Here is an 18,981-nt window from a genome sequence, read left to right as displayed (position 1 = left end):
AGCGCTGCCCTCCGCCAGGCAGGCCGTCCCCTCCTCCTTGTCCTCCTCCTCCTCCCATCCATCCCATCCCATCCCCGAGTTATTTATTCTTCGCTCGGCTGCGCTGTTCCTACCTCCCCCACTCCTTCACACACACTCCCCTCGCTCTCCACAAGGGCACACCTCGCCCTCCCACTAGCCGTCTCAGGCCCCCGACCACGACGACGAAGAAGACGCAGACGACGCCCCCACCCACATGTCCTTCTTCAAGCGCGCCCCGCACGCAGACGACCTCGACCCCGACGAGGATGACCCCACAATCGACCCCGAGCTCCGCCTCCGCACAGTCCGCACCGCCCACTCCACCATCGCAGAGTCCATCCGCACAGAGGCCCGCGCTGAGCGCAGGAAATCCCTCAGGCAGAAGCGCTCCCGCTTCTTCCGCAACAAGTCCATCGAGAAGAAGCGCCCCGCCACCGCTGACTCTGTCGCAACGTCCGATGCGAAGCCATCGACAGAGATCCCAGGCCCCAGACGCAACATCTATGTCAACACCCCGCTCACGGCGATGGAGGTCGACAGCCACGGCGAGCCGCTGACCCAGTATGTCAGGAACAAAGTTCGCACAAGCAGTGAGTCCTCCCTCGGTTCCTTGCAGCGAGCCCGTCGTGATCCCCCGCAGAATACACCATCATCACCTTTCTCCCAAAGAACCTCTACGAGCAGTTCAGACGGTGCGTCTCCTCCTCCCTCTCCCATCCTCCTCGCTCATCCCTCTCTAGCGTCGCAAACCTCTACTTTCTCGCCCTCGTCGTCCTCCAAGGTGAGCCCTCTCCTCCCCGCACTCTCCGCCAAAGTCCGGCTGCGCCGTAACCATCCCTTACTACTATCCGTCCTCCGTGCCTGTCCTGCGATCCTCCGTCCGCATGACACTCCTCCATGACGAAATCCCCTCTCAGCACGTGGCGACTCCGTCCTCCGTCCTCCATCCCTTCCCGACCGCCTCCCGCATCCGCATCACTCACTCACTCACTCACTCACCCCTTGATCTCCAGTGTTCCCCATGTTCGGCGCCGCCTCGCCCCAGACCGCGATGCTCCCACTCGTCTTCATCACTGCCGTCACCGCGATCAAAGACGCAATCGAGGACTACCGCCGCGCGACCCTCGACGAGGAGGTCAACACCTCCGCCGCCACCAAGCTCGGCAACTGGCGCAACCTCAACACCCCCACCGACCCGCGCCCCTGGCTCGAAAAGCTCCTCGGCCTCAACCCCCCGGGCAGGGTCACCCGCGGCGTCCGTCGCCTGCGCGAGCGCGAGGCCGGCGAGGGCATGCGCATCATGCTCAGCAGGGGCGACGGCGACCGCGTCAGCATGAGCACCCTCAACCTCCACGCGGGCCCCGGCGACAAGTCCGCCGGCGCCGCGGGCCGCCACCTCGAGGACATACAGAGCGTCGACTCGCACAGCTACCCGCCCGACCCGTCCCAGGTCTCGCTCGCGGGCGGCGCGCAGCAGGCGCTGGGCGCCGCCGGCCCGTACGCGGCCGGGGAGCTCGGCGGTGGCTGGAGCCAGACGACGACGCTCGCTGGCGACGGGGGCGGCGCGAGCACGGGCGCGGTCAACTGGGCGAAGCGCATCGGCGGCTCGGCGCGGTGGGAGCGCACGCTCTGGAAGAAGCTCGAGGTCGGCGACGTCGTGCTCCTGCGGGACAACGACCAGGTGCCGGCGGACATCGTCGTGCTGTCCACCTCGGACCCGGACGGGATGTGCTACCTCGAGACGAAGAACCTGGACGGGGAGACGAACCTGAAGCCGCGCAAGGCCGTGCACGCGACGTCGAGCGTCATGTCCGAGGAGGACGTCGAGCGCGCGGCGTTCGTGCTCGACTCGGAGCCGCCGCACCCGAATCTGTACCTGTACAACGGCGTGCTGCGCTACGTGGACGCGGCGACGGGCGCGGCCAAGACGGAGCCGGTGACGATCGACGAGATGCTCCTGCGCGGGTGCTCGCTGCGCAACACGGCGTGGGTCATCGGCCTCGTCGCCTTTACGGGCGCGGACACGAAGATCATGCTCAACGGCGGCGAGACGCCGTCGAAGCGCTCGCGCATCGAGCGCGAGACGAACTTTAACGTGATCGTGAACTTTGTGGTGCTCATACTGATGTGCACGATCACCGCGGTCGCGAACGGGATCTTTGACAGCAGGACGGGCACGAGCGCCGCCGTGTTCGAGGCCGGCGCCGACGCGAGCGACTCGGACGTGCTCAACGCGCTGGTCACATTCGCGTGCGTGTCCAGCCTCTCACTGCGTCGCGTTTGTTGGCGCTGACCCTCGTTTTGCGCGCAGCTCGTGCCTCATCGCGTTCCAGAACATCGTGCCGATCTCGCTCTACATCTCGATCGAGATCGTCAAGACGATCCAGGCGTACTTCATCTCGCAGGACATCGACATGTACTACGCGCCGTTCGACACGACGTGCGTGCCCAAGACGTGGAACATCTCGGACGACCTCGGCCAGATCGAGTACGTCTTCTCGGACAAGACGGGCACGCTCACGCAGAACGTGATGGAGTTCCAAAAGTGCTCCATCAACGGCGTCGCGTACGGCGAGGCGATCACCGAGGCCCAGCGCGGCGCCGCGAAGCGCAAGGGCGACACGGACATGCTCGACGCGGACGAGCACCAACGCCGCATGGTCATGATGAAGCAGGACATGATCCGCCTTATGGGCCGCACGTTCAAGAACCGCTACGCGCAGTCCGACCGGCTCACGCTCATCTCCACGCGCCTCGCCGAGGACATGGCCGACCGCACGGGCCCGCAGCGCGCGCACATCATCGCCTTCTTCCGCGCGCTCGCCGTGTGCCACACCGTGCTCGCCGACCGCCCGGACCCCGCGCGCGAGCCGCACCTGGTGAACTACAAGGCCGAGTCGCCGGACGAGGCCGCGCTCGTGGCGGCCGCGCGCGACGCGGGCTTCCCGTTCATCGCGCGCACAAAGGAAAGCGTGGAGATCGAGGTGATGGGCCAGGCGGAGCGCCTCGTGCCGCTGCGCGTGCTCGCGTTCGACAGCACGCGGAAGCGGATGAGCACGATCGTGCGCGACGCGCAGGGGCGGCTCGTGCTGTACTGCAAGGGCGCGGATAGCGTGATCTACGCGCGGCTCGCGGCGGAGCACGACCCCGCGCTAAAGGAGCGCACGGCGCGCGACATGGAGGCGTTCGCGAACGGGGGCCTGCGCACGCTGTGCGTCGCGTATCGGTACCTGAGCGAGGAGGAGTATTTGCAGTGGGGGCGCGTGTACGACGCGGCGCTGGCGGCGACGGTGGAGCGCGACGAGGCGATCGAGAGGGCGAATGAGATGATCGAGCATTCGTTGGTGATTTTGGGGGCGACGGCGTTGGAGGATAAGTTGCAGGAGGGCGTGCCGGACGCGATCGAGACGCTGCATCAGGCCGGCATCAAGCTGTGGATCCTGACGGGTGCGTGCGCATGGTTGGGCGTTCACTTGCGGGCGGCTCGCTGACGCGTCGGTCAAACGCTTTGCAGGCGACAAGGTGCAGACGGCGATCGAGATCGGTGAGCGGTCGCGCACGCGCGCGCGCGCGAGACGAGACCAGTGAACTGACCCTGACCGCCTGCGCAGCCTTCAGCTGCAACCTGCTCAAGAGCGACATGGACATCATGATCCTCTCCGCGGACAGCGTCGACGGCGCGCGCGCGCAGATTGAGGCGGGGCTGAACAAGATCGCGTCCGTGCTCGGCCCGCCGTCGTGGGACCCGCGCAAGCGCGGCTTCTCGCCCAACGCGAAGGCCTCGTTCGCGGTCGTCATCGACGGCGACACGCTGCGGCACGCGCTCGGGCCTGCGCTGCGCGAGCTCTTCCTGAACCTCGGCACGCAGTGCGAGACGGTCGTGTGCTGCCGCGTGTCGCCCGCGCAGAAGGCGCTCACGGTGAAGCTCGTCAAGGAGGGCCGGCGCGCGATGACGCTCGCGATCGGGGACGGGGCGAACGACGTGGCGATGATCCAGGAGGCGAATATCGGGTGCGGGCTGTTTGGGCACGAGGGCTCGCAGGCGGCGATGTCGGCGGACTATGCGTTTGGGCAGTTTCGGTTCCTGACGAAGCTGCTGATCGTGCATGGGCGGTGGTCGTATAGGCGCATCGCGGACATGCACAGCAACTTCTTTTACAAGGTGCGTGCGTGCGTGCGTGCGTGCGCTTCTCGTCCCGAGGTGCCGGCGTGCTCAAGGTTGTTGTTGTTGTTGCTGCTGTTGTTGCTGTTTTTAGAATGTGATCTGGACGTTCGCGATGTTTTGGTTCTTGCCGTGGAATAGGTGCGTGCGGTGCCTGGTCGACGATCGGTGCGTTCGCTGAACATGGTGTCGTGGCGTCGGTCGGCAGCTTCGACGCGACTTATCTTTATCAGTACACCTTCATCCTTCTTTACAATGTTGTTTTCACATCTCTCCCCGTCATCGCCCTCGGAGGTCAGCCACCCGTCGCTCGTACGTGAAAGCTCATGCTGATGCCCGTCCTTTGTAGCCTTTGACCAAGACATCAACGCCAAAGCCGCGCTCGCCTTTCCGCAGCTGTACGTCCGCGGGATCAGGGGACTCGAGTACACCCGGGCCAAGTTCTGGCTGTACATGCTCGACGGCCTGTACCAGTCCGCGGTCGTGTACTTTGTGCCGTTCTGCGTGTGGACGCTCGGCCCCGCGCTCTCGTGGAACGGCAAGGGCATCGACTCGCTCGCGGACTTTGGCACGACCGTGTCCGTCGCGGCCATCTTTGCAGCTAACATCTACGTCGGCATCAACACGCACTAGTGAGTCGTCGCGCACGGCGTCCTTTTTTTCGTCAGAGCGACGAAAGCTGAAGCTGACGCTGCGCCCCGCCCCGCCACAGCTGGACGGTGATCACGTGGGCCGTGGTGCTGGGCTCGTCGTTCGTGATGCTCGTGTGGATCGTGATCTACTCGCTCTTTGAGAGCTTCGACTTTATAGACGAGGTGATCGTCCTCTTTGGCGGCGTGACGTTCTGGGCCACCGTCCTGCTCTCCGTCGCCATCGCCCTCAGTGAGTCGCCCCCTCCCCCACCCCCCATATTCGCGCTCGGCGCTCGGCGCTCCGGCGTGCTCACCTTCCATGCCCAGCTCCGCGCGTCCTCGTCAAGTTCGTGTCGTCGTCCTATCTCCCGCTGGACAGCGACATCGTGCGCGAGATGTGGGTCAAGGGCAACCTCAAGTCCCAGCTCGGGCTCAGCCACCGCCGCGAGCGCAAGCGCGGCTCCGACCTCGAGCACGCGCCCATGTTCCAGAAGCCGCACAGCCGCTCCGCGTCCGAGATATCGAGCTTCCGGGAGGGCTACGAGCCAGCGCTCACCAGCAGCCCCGGCGAGCTCGTCTCGCCCCCGCCCCCACACCCGCGCGCCGAGACCCTCGTCGACACCCCGCCGCCCGCGAACAGGAGCCCCTACGCTGGCGCGCGGCACCTCGACGACGCGCAGTACCAGTACCAGTACGCCGCCGCCACCGCTCCCGCCCCCGGGCCGCGCGACGACGGCCAACACCTGCTCACGCCCACCGCCGGCCCTTTCACACAAAACCGGTTTGTCTCGCCGTCGCCCGCGATGTCGTACTACTCGGCCTCCGACGTCCCGCTGCCCTCCCCGCTGCCCTCCCCCACCTACAGCCACCCATCACATCTATATCCCTCCGCCTCCGCCGCCGCCTCGGCCTCGGCCTCTGCGTCGTACGCCGCGCGCCCCGACACGTTGCGGGTGCCCCCAAGCGCGTACGAGATGCGCATCCGCAGCCCGCCGCGGGAGCACCAGTACGCGCGGGCCGAACCGCCAGAAGACCGGCCGCCGCAGCAGCACGGGTACGCGCACGCGCCCGAGCCGTCCACGGCAACGACGGCATCGTACGACACGGCTGTGTCGGGGCCGGACCACCCGCACGGCGGACAGGAGCCCGACGCGGAGCCGGACGATTGGCGCGCGAGCACGTATTCGTACCAGGGCCCGCGCGCGCTGTAAATCGTTGTCTGTGTCTGTGTCTGTGACTGTGTCTGTGTAGTATATATATATCTAGGGATCGGCTTGTTGTCCGTGGCGTGTGGGGTCGGCTGCTGTTGTCGCTTGCAATGATGTGTTTTTTTCTCGCGTTTTTGCGTTCGCGTATAGTCGCTCGTTTATTTCTTTATTTATTCGGTGCTCTCTGGCGTGGCGTCGATCTGCCCCTCCCGCCCCTTCCGCCTCCCCCGGCCGTGCGTGCGTGTGTCGTGTGCGTGCCGGCGCAGAACTGCTGATCGTACGTGGACTGCTTTTTCTTTCGGCTTGACGTTCTGAGTCCGTGCTACTACTCCCTTCATTATCATCCCCCCATCCCCACCCCAGGACGGACGGACGGCGATATTCTGCGTCTGCTCGCGCACGCATAGATGCCTCCGTATACACACACACACACACATGTTTGCTTATCTCTCTTTGGCTTCGTATAGATCTCGCGTTTTTGTTTTTCTCCGCTAGTGTCGCGTGTCGGTGCGTCCGTGCTTTGGTGCGTACTCGTGGCGGATCTATACCCGCGTACGATTGATGTATCTTGGTTTTGCGAGTGCTCGAGTACCGGCGTGCGTATGACCTACGCGTATAACCGTGGTGTGAACTCAGCCTGGGAGCAATTGAGATATGACAGACGGCATCGCTTAGAGATCTTTTGATCATGACTCAAAAATAGGTCGAAAGCGAGAACAACACAGGTGCCGAAGAAGATGATACCGAGGAAAAACAGACGGCAGGAAAGGAGTAGGGGCCACAACCGCTCGCGCAATGAGTTGAAGCTGCGAGAGGAGACGAAGCGAGAGCCGAGCATACATTATATGCGGGAGGCAGGCAAGACGAAGGATACAAGGTGTCACGGTACCATTGAGGCTTCTTCTCGATCTATGGCTCAAGCCGCTTTACTCATCCATCAGAGCCGATTCAACGGAAGCCCTTGCGAAATAAGAAGACACGCACTGTATGTCCTTCAGTCATCGACATTGATCTGGACCTCAATATCGTGCATTTCAATCTCCTCCAATTCTTCGATTGCGGGGCGAATCTGACCGCTATCACGCATCGAAGCTGCTTCAACAAGTTTGTCCCATGGCAAGGAAGGGAAGGAGACAACGCACCGCTTTTTGTACGATTTATCATCTGGATCAAAGATCTCACCCAAGATGGGATTGACAGCATCAACGTGACAATACTTGACAAGTCTGTCGTTTGCGTCGTAGGCCTCAACGGTAAGGTGCGATTTCCCGTCGTAAGAATTGGATTCGTGGACCCCTTGAATGAACGACGAGCAAATCATATCAGGTTCTATACGGTGATGATTTTGACATAAACGCACATCACGACTATACCCTTGGTACCGACAGACAACAGCTTCCGGAGATTCTCCCGATGCATGATAAACTTTTTCAGATTTTCCGTGATCTCGCGAGGAGAGGATGTTCTTCGAGAAGGTGGTCCACATTTTATGGCAAGATTTCGACATATTAAAACGATGCTGGCGAGTTTGTCGCCTGTGAAGAATCGGGTTCGAGGTGAATAGCTAGATGAACCAATCTTAAAAGATAACCAGGACAAGTGATGTCATCAGTAAAGCCATCCATAATTGGCCACGAAGGGAAAGATCGGTAGGGAGAGACACGGCTTTGACGCTTTAAGCCATGTCTTGCTCCGCTGATCCCTCCCGGTGAAGACGAGGGGGAAGGAAGGTTATGTGTTGGCTATATCCGTTCAGCAAGTCTGTGCCCTAATTGAGTGCGTTAAAGGAAGCACAAGCAAGCTCAAGCAAAATCCCTGAGTGAGTGCAGGGTAAATCGTGCCCTCCAGCGAATATGGAATCAGCACCTACTTTCAGTTTCTCAAAGCGCCTTTTCTGTCTACATTGCCATGTGAGTTGGCTGCAGTCTTCGCGCCCGACCTGTCCGAGTCAGTCGATTTCTGTCCTGCAATCGATTCCATTCCCGACGACACCGACGATGACAGCGAAGAAGCCTGTGACTGAGTCCTGAACTGGACACGCTGAGCGGCGTGAGTTGGCCCATACGTAGAACGACCATCTTCTGCGTATAGGGTCAGCAACGGAGACTATCGGTCGGCGCCAGGTCGGCGCCGCGGAATTGGGAATGACCGGCTATGGCCGAGCCCACTTCCAGCCAGCCTTGACTATGATTGACAGGACATCTCGTCCGACCCTTTCTCTTCGCTACAGCATCTTTGCCGACGACGAGCAAAATGTCTATGTTTTCACTGGGACGAGTCCTCCGTGGTCGATACAAAGTCATGCACTGCATAAGCCGGGGCCATCAAAATACAGCCCCTGTATGGCTAGTTTACGATCAGTCGTGAGTTGTGTCCTTTCCTTTTGACCCGGGGCCTGCAATTCATATACGCCCAAGGCTCGCTAAATATCGGTCCATGAAGGTGCGGACGGGCGCAAGAGCAGTCCCTCCTTGTGGCTGCCCGAACGAAGCATCGTCTCTTCGTTCCACGCCTGATCCGGACCACCCTGGGTATGCCGTGCTCCCCCAAGTTTTCGACGAATTCGACGTCGAGGCGGAAGATGGCGGTGGCCGTTACGAATGCATGGTGTCTACGCTGTGCGGCCCCTCTCTCTTGACTCTGCGCCCTCCGAATCAAGCGTCGCTGCCGTGGGCCATCGTGAAGCAGACTGCCCTTTGCCTGTCGCTAGCGCTCGACTACCTGCATCGGGTGCAGGGAATCATCCACGGAGGCGAGTACTCTTCTGCAGTGGACGCCTTCGAATTTCGGTTTATGCGCCCTGATTCCGCCAGACCTCAAAATGAGCAACATCCTCATAGCGCTTCCAGAGAACCCGGCGCCTGTCGTTGACGAGTTTCTCAAGGCGCTCGACCCAACCAAAGACGACCCCAGCCCGATTCCGGCGCCCGTTCCGGCCACGGGCCAGCTCAACATCCGCTTGACAGACTTTGACCTCGGTACGCCCGCCCCCCCCACCTCTGACCGGTCACGCACAAAACCAATACGCACGCACACGTCGCTCCAGCACATTCGGTGTCCAACGCGCCCCGCCACACTTTCTTGATTCAACCGCAGGCCTTGCGCGCCCCTGAAGTCGTCCTCGGCGCGCCCTGGGGCACGCCGGCAGATATATGGAACTTTGGCTGTTTGGTGCGTCTGTCCACCGACCGATGGCACATACGTAATGCACGACACCACGACAAAGCGCGAAGTGCACTGACCGAACCGACGCGCAGGTGTTCGAGATGGCAACCTCGCGCTCACTGTTTGCGCTCGAGCCGCATTCCGCGCACGACGACCACGACCAGCTCGCGCGTATGGCTCAGCTACTCGGCGATTTCCCGCCTGCACTCATCGCCGCGTCCGCTCCACGCGTGCGCGCGCACTTCACGAAAGACGGCAAGTCCCCACTTTCCCCTCCCTCAACCACGCACCTGCCCACGGCCTGCTGACATGACGTGCGCCATCCACCGAACTTGCGATGATCAGGACGCCTCAGGCTCGTTCGCGCCGAGCGTCTGCCCCTTGAGGCGCTGATGTTTCACCTTCTCACGTCGCCGGAAGACCGCCCGCCCGAAGTCCCCGAGCTCGCGATGGAGGAGGCCGCGTTATTTGTTGACTTCGTGAGCTCGATGTTGCGGCTGCAACCGGAGGCCCGCGCGACGGCAGCGGACCTGCTTGCCCATCCGTGGCTGCACGACGCGCTCGTCCAATTGACAGAAACGTGGGAAACATTGGCCGACGAGCAGGAAGGGTAGCCCGGGCAGGCATCATGGTTGTCGTCGTCGTCAACTAGCTTTGTGGCGATGTGTACGATCATGTATAGCCTGATACAACATAACCGCGTGCACTGTGGGCTCTGGGAGAGGTGGAGGTTGCGATTGCCAATGAATCAGAATAAAAATAAAAAGCACGCGCTCAAATAAGTAAACCACGCCGCATCAGGTACCTGTCCGTTCACGCATCGCCTGCCGCCGCGCCTTCATTTCCATCATGTCCATCACCCACGACGACCGCATGAAATCCCACTCCTCGCGCGGGGCGTACCACTGCTTCAGCAGCGCCCTCGACACCCCATCCATCTGCGCGTCTTCGGGTTTGTCCAGGTACAGCGCGTCCGCCATGTCGCCCCAGTCATCCTGCTTGAGCGCGTCGCTCCAGACGTCGCCCTGCGAAGTGAGCGCAAAGTCGACCAGGACACAGGCGAGGGAGGGGCCGGCGTGGTCGGAGGAGCCGGGATGGGGCGCGACGATCCACTGGCCGGAGCACCAGTCGTATTGGCTGATGTCTGCGCGCTGGAGCACGCGGATGGCGTGGCGCGCGCTTTGGATCTGGACTCGGCCCCGGTCAGCGCATGCGGGCGCCCAAAAGAGACGTATGCCACGCACGAAGGAGATCTGGGCAGCTTCGGGGTGGTCCCTCAGCCTCGTCTCCGACTTGTCGACGTATTCGGTGAGCAGCCCGAACGCCGTCCTTCCGTCCGGCAGGGTGAACTGCGCACCTCAAATGCGCAAAAAGGACGCCGGTGAGTAGACGCGCGCACAGGCGCCCGTCGAATGACGGGCCCGTTCTCCTTCGGTACGTACGCGATGGGTTCCATAAAACCAGGGCACGACCGAGCCCCAGGCGTGCTCCAGCCGCACATACGCATCCTCTTCCACCCGGAGCATCGTCTCCGCTGTATAGAACTGCTGCATCCAAAAGAACGGGCTCCCGGCATCCTTCAAGTCAGGAACCCGCGCCGCGCCGTCGTCGTACAGCTTGACGCACAGCCTCGGCGGGACGTCGCAGCCGTCGCTCTCGGCGGCGGCGGCGGCGGCGCTGCGACCATCGACGGCGCCGACGGAGCAGACGAACGTGCGCGCGTAGCTGGTCCCGTCTGCGGGGGTCAGCTCTTCGCCGAGCACGAGGCCGAAGCGCGCGGACCCGCGCAGCGTCTGTGCGAAGCGCGGGAACGCGCGGCGGCGTATGGCGCGCATATACGCGTCTGTTTCGGCGGGGAGGGGCCCGAGCGCGTACCGGGGGCGGGCGGGCATCCTGTGCGCCGCGAACGCGTCCGTCTCTGCCTGCACCGCGGCGCCGACCAGCGCCGGTTTCGCGCGCGCGCGCATGTGGTCTTTCCACCGGAGGAACTGGTCGAATGCGGGCCGGCTGGTCTCCATGACGTACCTGTCAAAGTCGGCGTGGCATTTTCTCGTGGCGAAGACTTGGGCGTCGGACGGGGCGGGGATGGATGGGTTGTTTGGGGCGCCTTCGGTTTTGGACGGGGTGTCGAGATCGAGGGCGAGCTGGTTGCGGGGCAGGCGCTGGGCGATGAAGCCGGCCAGGATATGTCGAAGGGGGAAGGAGGGGGAGACGGGAGATACTTCACAATGTATCGCAGCGTTTTCGGTGTCCATCTTCGTGATGAGCATCGTGGTCGAGAAGTCTGTGAGGACGACAGGGGTCTCTTGTTGGAGCAGCGAGCCGACGGAGTCCGGCACGGCGGACTTGGGGAGGAAGTGCTGCGCAGAGTCGGTCTGGAGGGTCTGGAGAGACGCGGGGGGCTGCCGTAGCAGTCACGTACGTGAGGACGATGCGTTCCGTGACACAGGGGCAGGAGAGGTACCAGAAAGAAGAAAACCGGAAATTTGACTTCTGCTTCGCGATTAGAGATGTCGACGCGGACACACGAGGGCTGATCTAGATCTGCTAGAAGAGATATCGAGCGGTGCTCGCGGATAGGGTAGAGGCAAGCACGCACGGTCGCTCGTGCTTCGCACGCGATATTCCAGCGTGTTGTAATAGACCTTGTCGGTCAAGACATTGATGCAATGTATGATCGGATGCATTATCTGAGACGCGACGTAGCCCTCTACATCTCCGGGACTTTTCTCTCTCGTTAACAGACCGAGAACGCGGACGGGTGAGAAACGCACTCTTGTACCGGGACACGCGAAGCCGGTATGGGCGTCCGGCGCCGGGCGAGGAGGTGGAATTTGATGTGCCAGAGACAATTAGCGATCACTTTATTTGGTTCGACGACCACCGAAAACCTCGGCTGCTGGGCGGGCGTCGAGAGCGAGGTTTTGGCGGGCGGTGGAGGGATGGGGTGGTGCAGGAAGACGCGGGGCGAAGAGTCCGACATCGCGGGCTTGACCGCCATGCTCGAGATCCCGCGGACAGAAGCACCCGCGAGTACAGAAAAGAGGCTGCGCATCCGACACCGCCGGAAACCTGAGACTTTGGGTCCAAGACACGCCGAAGACGAGAGGCTCGAGTCACGTGACAGATCGCACCGGTACGCCTGAACGGTCCACGTTCGAACAGGGCATCAAGGTGGGATACCTCTGACGCCGACGCCAGCCGGGCCATACGCGCAGGCTCGCGCGCGCTTTCGCACGGAGCAACAACCGCGAAATACAAAGACGAGGAAAATCATATGTACAAGAGCGCGACATCTCGCGTTGCCCGGCGCAGAACCGTCCACGCGTCCTATTTCTGACGATGGCCCGCCGAGCGCGCGGATGCCAGGGCGTTCCACGGGCTTGTGCGAGAGCGTGTGCGCGGCCGTCTCCGACACCGCGTCGGGCTCTGGCGTCCCCCAGCGCTGAAAGCGGGTCTATGCGCCGACGCCGACACCGACACCGACACCGAGGAAACCGAGATGACGAACAGACGGGGTCATTGGTCGCCCGCCCGCCCGCCCGTACGCCGCCAGGGTGTTTCCCGCCGACTTTGGCTCCTCCACGCTCCGCACTCCGTGGTCGAGTCCTGGACGATCCCAGGGCGGGACGTCCCTGCAGCACTCGCAGACCCCGCTCGACGCGCCGGCGTGCAGGTCGTGGTCGTGGTCGGCCAACGAATGCCGGCGGGGCGGAGCGGGAGCGGGAGCCACAGGCCGCAGCTCCAGTCATTGTGCCCGCGTGATAGGAGGTCCTCCTGGCGGCGACGACGACGCACCGCGTCGAGGCGCGTTCGAAGCTTCGATCGCAGGAGCGGCGGCGGCGGCGGCGGGGCCTAGGGCTGTGCGTCTGTCGAGCGCGAGGACGAACGGACCGAGGACACGCAGAGTGGCCGCGAGCACGTCCAGCTCGGTCGGGACGACGTCCTGGCGCGAGGGGGGAGGGGTTTTATTTTCTGGAGCGCGGGATGCTGTTGAGGGACGGGGCGCGGGATGCGCGGGTGGGGGCTAGACGGGCGCGCGCGCGGACGAGGTGGAGGTGGAGGATGTTGACGTGGTCTGGCGCCTGCGCGGTGCGTTCGGGCGGGCGGGCAGGAACGGGTGAGCGGGGTGAGCGGGGTGTGTGGCGGCGGGGCGGCGGGGCGCTGGTGGATACACGTCGTGCTCCATGGCGGGCGATAGAGGGGGCTCGAGCAAGCGAGCGAGCGAAGTGGGTGAGATATAAAGGAGTGGGAGTGGGAGTTGGAGTGGGAGTGGGAGAGTGGGAGGGAGATGAGCGCGGGGCGGCGCCGGTCCGCGAGGGTGTGCGACGTGCGGGGCGGTGGAGAGCGGATGGGCAGGCAGGCAGGCGGGCGGGTGCACTAAGCAGATGTGTGCTCCTGGATGCGCTCTGGCGAGTGACGGAGCCTGTCGGGTGCAGACAGCCGCAAAGGGAGGCGCGGGCGGCCGTGGGTGCGGCTTGGCAGTGAGAGCGACGCGTTGGAGGCTGCTCAGGCGCCGGAGCTGGGGACGGTCGGAGGGGACCGGCGTCGGGCGGGCTCCGGTGCCTGAGCCCTGCCCCGCCACCGGCTGCATCAGCTGCGTCGAGCAGAGGCGCGGGGTGCGCACGTGCACGCCGTGGGCGCCCCCGCCCAGCTGCACGGGCTGTCTCCAGCGGGCGTCTGGTCCCGAGCGCCGTGCTGTCGTAGCGTCTGTTCCCCAGCGCCCCGTATATATAAGGCGCCGCTCTGTCCCGCGCTCCTCTCCTTCCCTCGCCCGTGTAAATCTACCTCTCACCACCATCCGCCATCCCACCGCCCCGCCCCCGCCAAGATGATGTGGGACCTGCGCGGCGCCGCGAACGGCGGCCCCCCGCCCTTGACCGCGACCCCGCGCCCGCACCGCTCCGCGCGCCACCCCTCCCCGATGCCGTGAGTTCCTCCCGCGCCTGTTACGTTTCCGCCCCGCCGCGAAGAGCCGCGAACGCGCCCGCCCCGTTCCGTGCTCCGTGTTCTGCGCTCGTCTCGCCTCGCCTCGCGCACCCGCTCATCCCCCTCTCGCGCCCGTTTGGTCCGTGTATGAATGAATGAATGAATGAACCCACGCACGAACGAACGCATCAGGATGCCGATCCCGTGAGTCCGTCTAACACGATACACGAACGCATAAACGGACCCCGCGCGAGGCGTCCCCTCGTCTTCTCCCTCTCTCTTTCTCGCGCGCGCACGCAGCCTCGTCACTCGGATCGCGTCGCGTCGCGTCTCGTCTCGTCTGACCGCGCCGAGCTCACGCCCCGCCGTCCCACAGCCAACCCGACTATGCGTCCGCCCACGCGTACCCCAGCCCCGGCCCCGGCCTCGCGCCGGGCATCCCCTTCCCATCTACGTGCGTCCCCCCCTCCTCCTCTCCTCCTCCCTGCCTCCCTGCCTCCCCTCCTAACACCCCGCCCCGCGCACACACGCGCGTATATCAGGAGCCCGTACCCCCCGAGCCCCGCGCTCGCCTCTCCACCCGCGTGCGTACCCCCCTCACTCCGTCCCTCACTCCCATTCTCCCGCCTTCACCGCATCACACCGCACCGCACCGCACCGCACCGCGTCACGTCACGTCCCTCACTCATATACCCGCGCCCAGACCATACTACCCCGCCCATTCCCAGCCCCTCCAGCCGCCCTACCGCCCGCGCAGCACCTCCCAGTCCCAGTCCCAGTCCCAGCCCCACCACCACCACCACCACCACCACTCAAACGCGAGCTCGCAGGAACCGCGCGCGCGCGCGCGCTCGGGCTCGAACTCGCATTCGCATGGGCACCACTCGCACTCGCGCCACCACTCGCATGGGCATTCGCATTCGCATTCGCACGGGCATTCGCATTCGCACCATAGGCACCATAGTCAGCCCGTGCAGCCCGTCGTCGTCACCTGTACGTCCCCCTCCCCCTCTCTGTCCCTCCCCTCCGTCCCTCCCTCTCCGTCCCTCCCCCTCCGTCCCCCCTCGCTAAACGCACAAACGAACCGCACGTCCCCGCCCCCGCCACGCCCCTCCCCGCCCCGCCTTCGCCCCCGCCCCGCCTGCCCCCGCCCTTCCCTCCGACGCCCCACAGACCCCGCCGGCGCACAGGTGACGTACACCCCCGGCGCCGCGCCCGTCAAGGTGCAGTACGTCGCCGCGCCGCCTGCGCAGCAGCCATACGCGCAGTACGCGCCTCCGCAGCAGGAGCAATACCAGCAGTACGCGCCTCCGCAGCAGGAGCAGTACCAACAGCAGCAATACCAACAGCAGCAATACCCAGGACAACAACAACAATACGCCCAGCAACAATACGCCCAGCAACAATACGCCCAGCAATACGGGCAGCAGCAATACGGGCAGCAATACGGGCAGCAGGTGCCGCCGCCGCCTGCGCCGCCGACGGCGCGCCCGCATAGAGACTCGATGCAGCACCCTGATTTCCAGCTGTCGCGGTGCACGGGGCGGAAGAAGGCGCTTTGCGTGCGTTCGTGGTTTCCTTGCGTTCGTGGTCGTGGTCGTGGTCGTGGTCGTCGTGGTCGTGGTCGTGGTCGTGGTGCTTCCGTGTGCTCGTGATCGTGCTTGTGCGTCGTTCGTGGGCGACGGTTGTTTGCGGCGGTTGTTTGCGGCCTTCGTTCTTTCCCGTTGGGCGTGATTTTAGCTCTTTGCTTTTTTTCACTTTTTTTTGCTGGCGTTTGTGCTGCGGGAGGACGCGACGCGACGCTGATGGCACCGCCAGATCGGGATCAATTACGTCGGGCAGCGGAACGAGCTGCGCGGGTGCGTCAATGACGCCTCGAGCGTGTACCACTTCCTCGTCGGTACGCCGCGTCCTCTCCCTCTCGTCCCTCCCTCCGCCCGCGCGCCCTACTCCTGACCCCACGCCCACGCCCTGTTCGTGAACTCATGCGCCCGCGCGGCAACACAGACTACCAGCACTACAAGAAAGAGGACATCGTGTACCTCTCCGACGAGGCGCAGGACCCGCGCTCCCACCCGACGCGCGCAAACATGCTCAACGCGATGCGGTGGCTCGTGCAGGACGCGCACCCGCACGACTCGCTCTTCTTCCACTGTGCGTGCCGCGCTCCTCTCCCCCTTCCCCACCCCTCTCTCGGGCGTGTGCGCGCGCCGTGCTGGGCGGCGTTGGATTTGGGCTGATCGCGCGCGGTAGACTCGGGGCATGGCGGGCAGACGAAGGACCTGGACGGGGACGAGGTGGACGGGCTCGACGAAGGTACGTCGCGCGACGGCTTCGCTGTTTATCGGTTTCCGATGGGCTTCTGCGTTCGCGCGCAGTGATCTTCCCCGTGGACTACGAGCATGCGGGGACCATCATAGATGACGTGCGTGTCCCCCTTCCTTTTCCTCCCTTGCTGGCACGAGCGCGCGCCGTTCGCTGAGAGCGCCCCGCTTCTACCGACCGACGCCGGCCTCGCAGGTCCTGCACGAGACGATGGTGCGTGCCTCCCGAGATCCGTCCCCGCCGTTCAGCTGCCTCATGCCTGACGCGCGAGTCCAGGTAAAGCCGCTTCCCCCCGGCTGCCGGCTCACGGTGCGTCCTGCCCCGCCCTCCTGCGCTTCACCCTGCGTTTCATGCGAGAGCTGACGCGGCGATGTTCCGCGCGTGTGCCCGTGTAGGCCATATTCGACGTGCGTATGCTCGTGCTGAACCCGCATGCTCGCCATCTGACGCGCCCTCGCCCTCGCCCTCGCCCTCGCCATCGCCCTCGCTATCGCCACTGTTCCAGTCCTGCCACTCGGGCTCCGTGCTCGGTACGTCCGCGTTTGCGTTTTCCTCTTCTTCTTTCGCGCCGAGTGCCTCTCTGGCCTGACGCTCGTGCGCGCGCAGATCTCCCGTACCTGGTAACGCCTCCCCTCCCCTCTCTCCGGGCGGAGCATCGCTGACTCACCGCGCGCGCAGTACCACTCGAACGGGCGCGTCAAGCAGGGGCAGGTCACGCGCCGGTTCAAGGAGCGCAAGTCGACGCCCGCGGACGTTGTGAGTGTGCCCTCCTCCCCGCATCCCCCGAGGCAAGCGCAGGCGCGCTGACGCGGCGCGCGGCGGCAGATCTCGTGGAGCGGGTGCATGGACTCGCAGACGAGCGCGGACACGGTCGAGAACGGGCTCGCGGTCGGCGCCATGAGCTACGTGCGTGCGGTTTATTGCTGTTGTCGTTTGCGTCTCGGGGCGGCTGTTGATGGCGTGCGCTCGTTGTTTCTGTCCCTGTGCAGGCGTTCATCAAGGTCTTGAGTGCGTCCACGATGGTTTATTCTCGGGTCGGGCGTCGTTCGACGGCTGATCGCTTGGCTTGTGTCGTGCGCAGAGCGGAACCCGGAAATATCGTACATGAAGCTGCTGCAAGGCCTCCGGTGCGCTCCTCCCTCCCCCCCCTCCTTCTTCCCCTTTCCTAGTCGCCTCGTCTCTCCGCCGTCGCTCACGCGCCGCACGCGTCCAGGGAGATCCTGAACAAGCGGTACAGCCAGAAACCGCAGCTCTCGAGCTCGCACCGCATGGTACGCCGTCTCCGTTCCACCCCCTCCCGTTCGTCGCCCGCTCTCGCGCGCGGCAGGCTGACGCGCGTCGTCGGTCCTCGCAGAACACGTCCCTGCGGTTCATCATGTGATCTCTCCGCGATCCTCTGCGCCGGGCGACGGCCTGCGTTTATATGATCTACTGTGTTTGTCTCGGACGCCGGGGACAGCGTCTCTGTGTTATAGGCGGTGACTTTCTCTACTATGACTATTGCGATGTCGTCGTGTTCTCGTTTCTTGTTTTGTGTTGTGTTGTATGCTACCGCTCGACCAGCCGCGCAGGGGCAATGGTGTTGTCTGTCCTGCTGTAATCATTCACGCGTTCATGAGATGTGCGGCGATCGAGTTGGGTTGAGCCAGCGACCTCAACGACCAGCGCCCCGCAACGCTCTCTTCGATCGGCGACGCCTTACAAGCTTATTCGGCGCGAACTAGCCACGGCTATCTGCGGCGCGCGCTCACTGGCACTGCTCGTATACCATGCACAGTCCTCTCTTCTTTTGTCCGCGCTCGAGCCGCGCTCGTCGCAGCTGGATCGGCCCTAGCTTATGCTAATGATGTTATCATGCCACGGTCTTCACTGATCTCTGGTCTCGCACCGAGCGGGCCTCCGCTACATGGCACGAGTCTCTGCGTCGTGGGGCGCGCTCCATCATGGCGTTCCATTTGCGCTCAACATTCTTGTGCGGAAGACCGATATGCAAGTGCCAAACTAGCTCGCGTCGAGGGCGCAACGATGCTGTCGGGTCAACTTAACTTGGTCTCTGCTCGATCGCGTTCCGATATTTTTGATTGATCGTTGCACTAGCTGGTTCCTATACTGTTTCTATTGCCCCACTATGGGATTCATGTGATTGTTGGGATAGCGGAATGCGCTCGTGAGAATTTGTGAGACATCGAGCCCGCTGCGAGTCCGCTGCGGTGCTAATTTTTCGCCCAATGTCGCTCGGAGCGGAACATCGGGGCCACAGACACTGCCAGTCGGGCTTCGGATGTCCCGGGCACATGTCAGCCGGAACCGCGGAGTTTAAACTTGTCCTGCGCCTTTTCGGTCTTGACTGTGTCTGGCATTATCCGCTGCAGCGCTCGACGACGACGACACGAAATAACGATCGATATTGAGGACGCTGTCCACCATGTGCTGAAGCCCGCTTGAACGTTGATATCAGGCGGCGAAATGCGAACGCCAGTGCCTCCTCGATTCGGAAGAGACGGGTAAGTGCACGTCAGTTCAACGAGTGCCCTGGTCC

General features: G+C 63.6%; 5 protein-coding genes across 5 annotated transcripts; 3 read left to right on the top strand and 2 right to left on the bottom strand.

The window, feature by feature from the left end:
- Nucleotides 1–235: 235 nt before the first annotated feature.
- HETIRDRAFT_67597 (P-type ATPase) lies at nucleotides 236–6,210 on the top strand (the record flags this gene model as incomplete). Its single annotated transcript, XM_009554220.1, has 13 exons — nucleotides 236–611; nucleotides 662–713; nucleotides 762–802; nucleotides 1,035–1,348; nucleotides 1,394–2,271; nucleotides 2,333–3,468; nucleotides 3,536–3,565; nucleotides 3,633–4,183; nucleotides 4,278–4,324; nucleotides 4,392–4,477; nucleotides 4,533–4,815; nucleotides 4,896–5,065; nucleotides 5,143–6,210. 13 exons carry the CDS (start codon nucleotides 236–238, stop codon nucleotides 6,024–6,026), a joined length of 4,848 nt encoding a protein of 1,615 aa, XP_009552515.1. The 3' UTR covers nucleotides 6,027–6,210.
- An 807-nt stretch (nucleotides 6,211–7,017) lies between these two features.
- Nucleotides 7,018–7,344, bottom strand: HETIRDRAFT_107905 (uncharacterized protein; the record flags this gene model as incomplete). Its single annotated transcript, XM_009554655.1, has 2 exons — nucleotides 7,018–7,099; nucleotides 7,166–7,344. 2 exons carry the CDS (start codon nucleotides 7,342–7,344, stop codon nucleotides 7,018–7,020), a joined length of 261 nt encoding a protein of 86 aa, XP_009552950.1.
- Nucleotides 7,345–8,459: 1,115 nt separating this feature from the next.
- On the top strand, nucleotides 8,460–9,802 carry HETIRDRAFT_107906 (uncharacterized protein; the record flags this gene model as incomplete). Its single annotated transcript, XM_009554654.1, has 5 exons — nucleotides 8,460–8,692; nucleotides 8,760–9,001; nucleotides 9,070–9,194; nucleotides 9,281–9,447; nucleotides 9,544–9,802. 5 exons carry the CDS (start codon nucleotides 8,460–8,462, stop codon nucleotides 9,800–9,802), a joined length of 1,026 nt encoding a protein of 341 aa, XP_009552949.1.
- A 183-nt stretch (nucleotides 9,803–9,985) lies between these two features.
- Nucleotides 9,986–13,989, bottom strand: HETIRDRAFT_456123 (uncharacterized protein; the record flags this gene model as incomplete). Its single annotated transcript, XM_009554653.1, has 11 exons — nucleotides 9,986–10,375; nucleotides 10,433–10,537; nucleotides 10,631–11,590; nucleotides 11,653–11,735; nucleotides 11,788–11,878; nucleotides 11,935–12,330; nucleotides 12,401–12,417; nucleotides 12,483–12,645; nucleotides 12,704–12,930; nucleotides 12,987–13,134; nucleotides 13,222–13,989. The coding sequence occupies 11 exons, from the start codon at nucleotides 13,987–13,989 to the stop codon at nucleotides 9,986–9,988; spliced, it is 3,348 nt and encodes a 1,115-aa protein (XP_009552948.1).
- Nucleotides 13,990–15,622: 1,633 nt separating this feature from the next.
- Nucleotides 15,623–18,086, top strand: HETIRDRAFT_157510 (uncharacterized protein; the record flags this gene model as incomplete). The annotated part of the gene is made up of 14 exons (XM_009554652.1): nucleotides 15,623–15,679; nucleotides 15,936–16,017; nucleotides 16,125–16,271; nucleotides 16,371–16,433; nucleotides 16,496–16,542; nucleotides 16,638–16,655; nucleotides 16,719–16,751; nucleotides 16,948–16,965; nucleotides 17,121–17,198; nucleotides 17,268–17,348; nucleotides 17,432–17,450; nucleotides 17,524–17,569; nucleotides 17,656–17,713; nucleotides 18,006–18,086. The coding sequence occupies 14 exons, from the start codon at nucleotides 15,623–15,625 to the stop codon at nucleotides 18,084–18,086; spliced, it is 828 nt and encodes a 275-aa protein (XP_009552947.1).
- Nucleotides 18,087–18,981: the final 895 nt, after the last annotated feature.

Source organism: Heterobasidion irregulare (genome assembly GCF_000320585.1).
Source record: "Heterobasidion irregulare TC 32-1 unplaced genomic scaffold scaffold_13, whole genome shotgun sequence".
In the NCBI taxonomy this organism is placed as follows: Eukaryota; Fungi; Basidiomycota; class Agaricomycetes; order Russulales; family Bondarzewiaceae; genus Heterobasidion; species Heterobasidion irregulare.
Note: the sequence above shows the minus strand (reverse complement) of the source record. Positions and strands in the feature narration are given on the sequence as shown.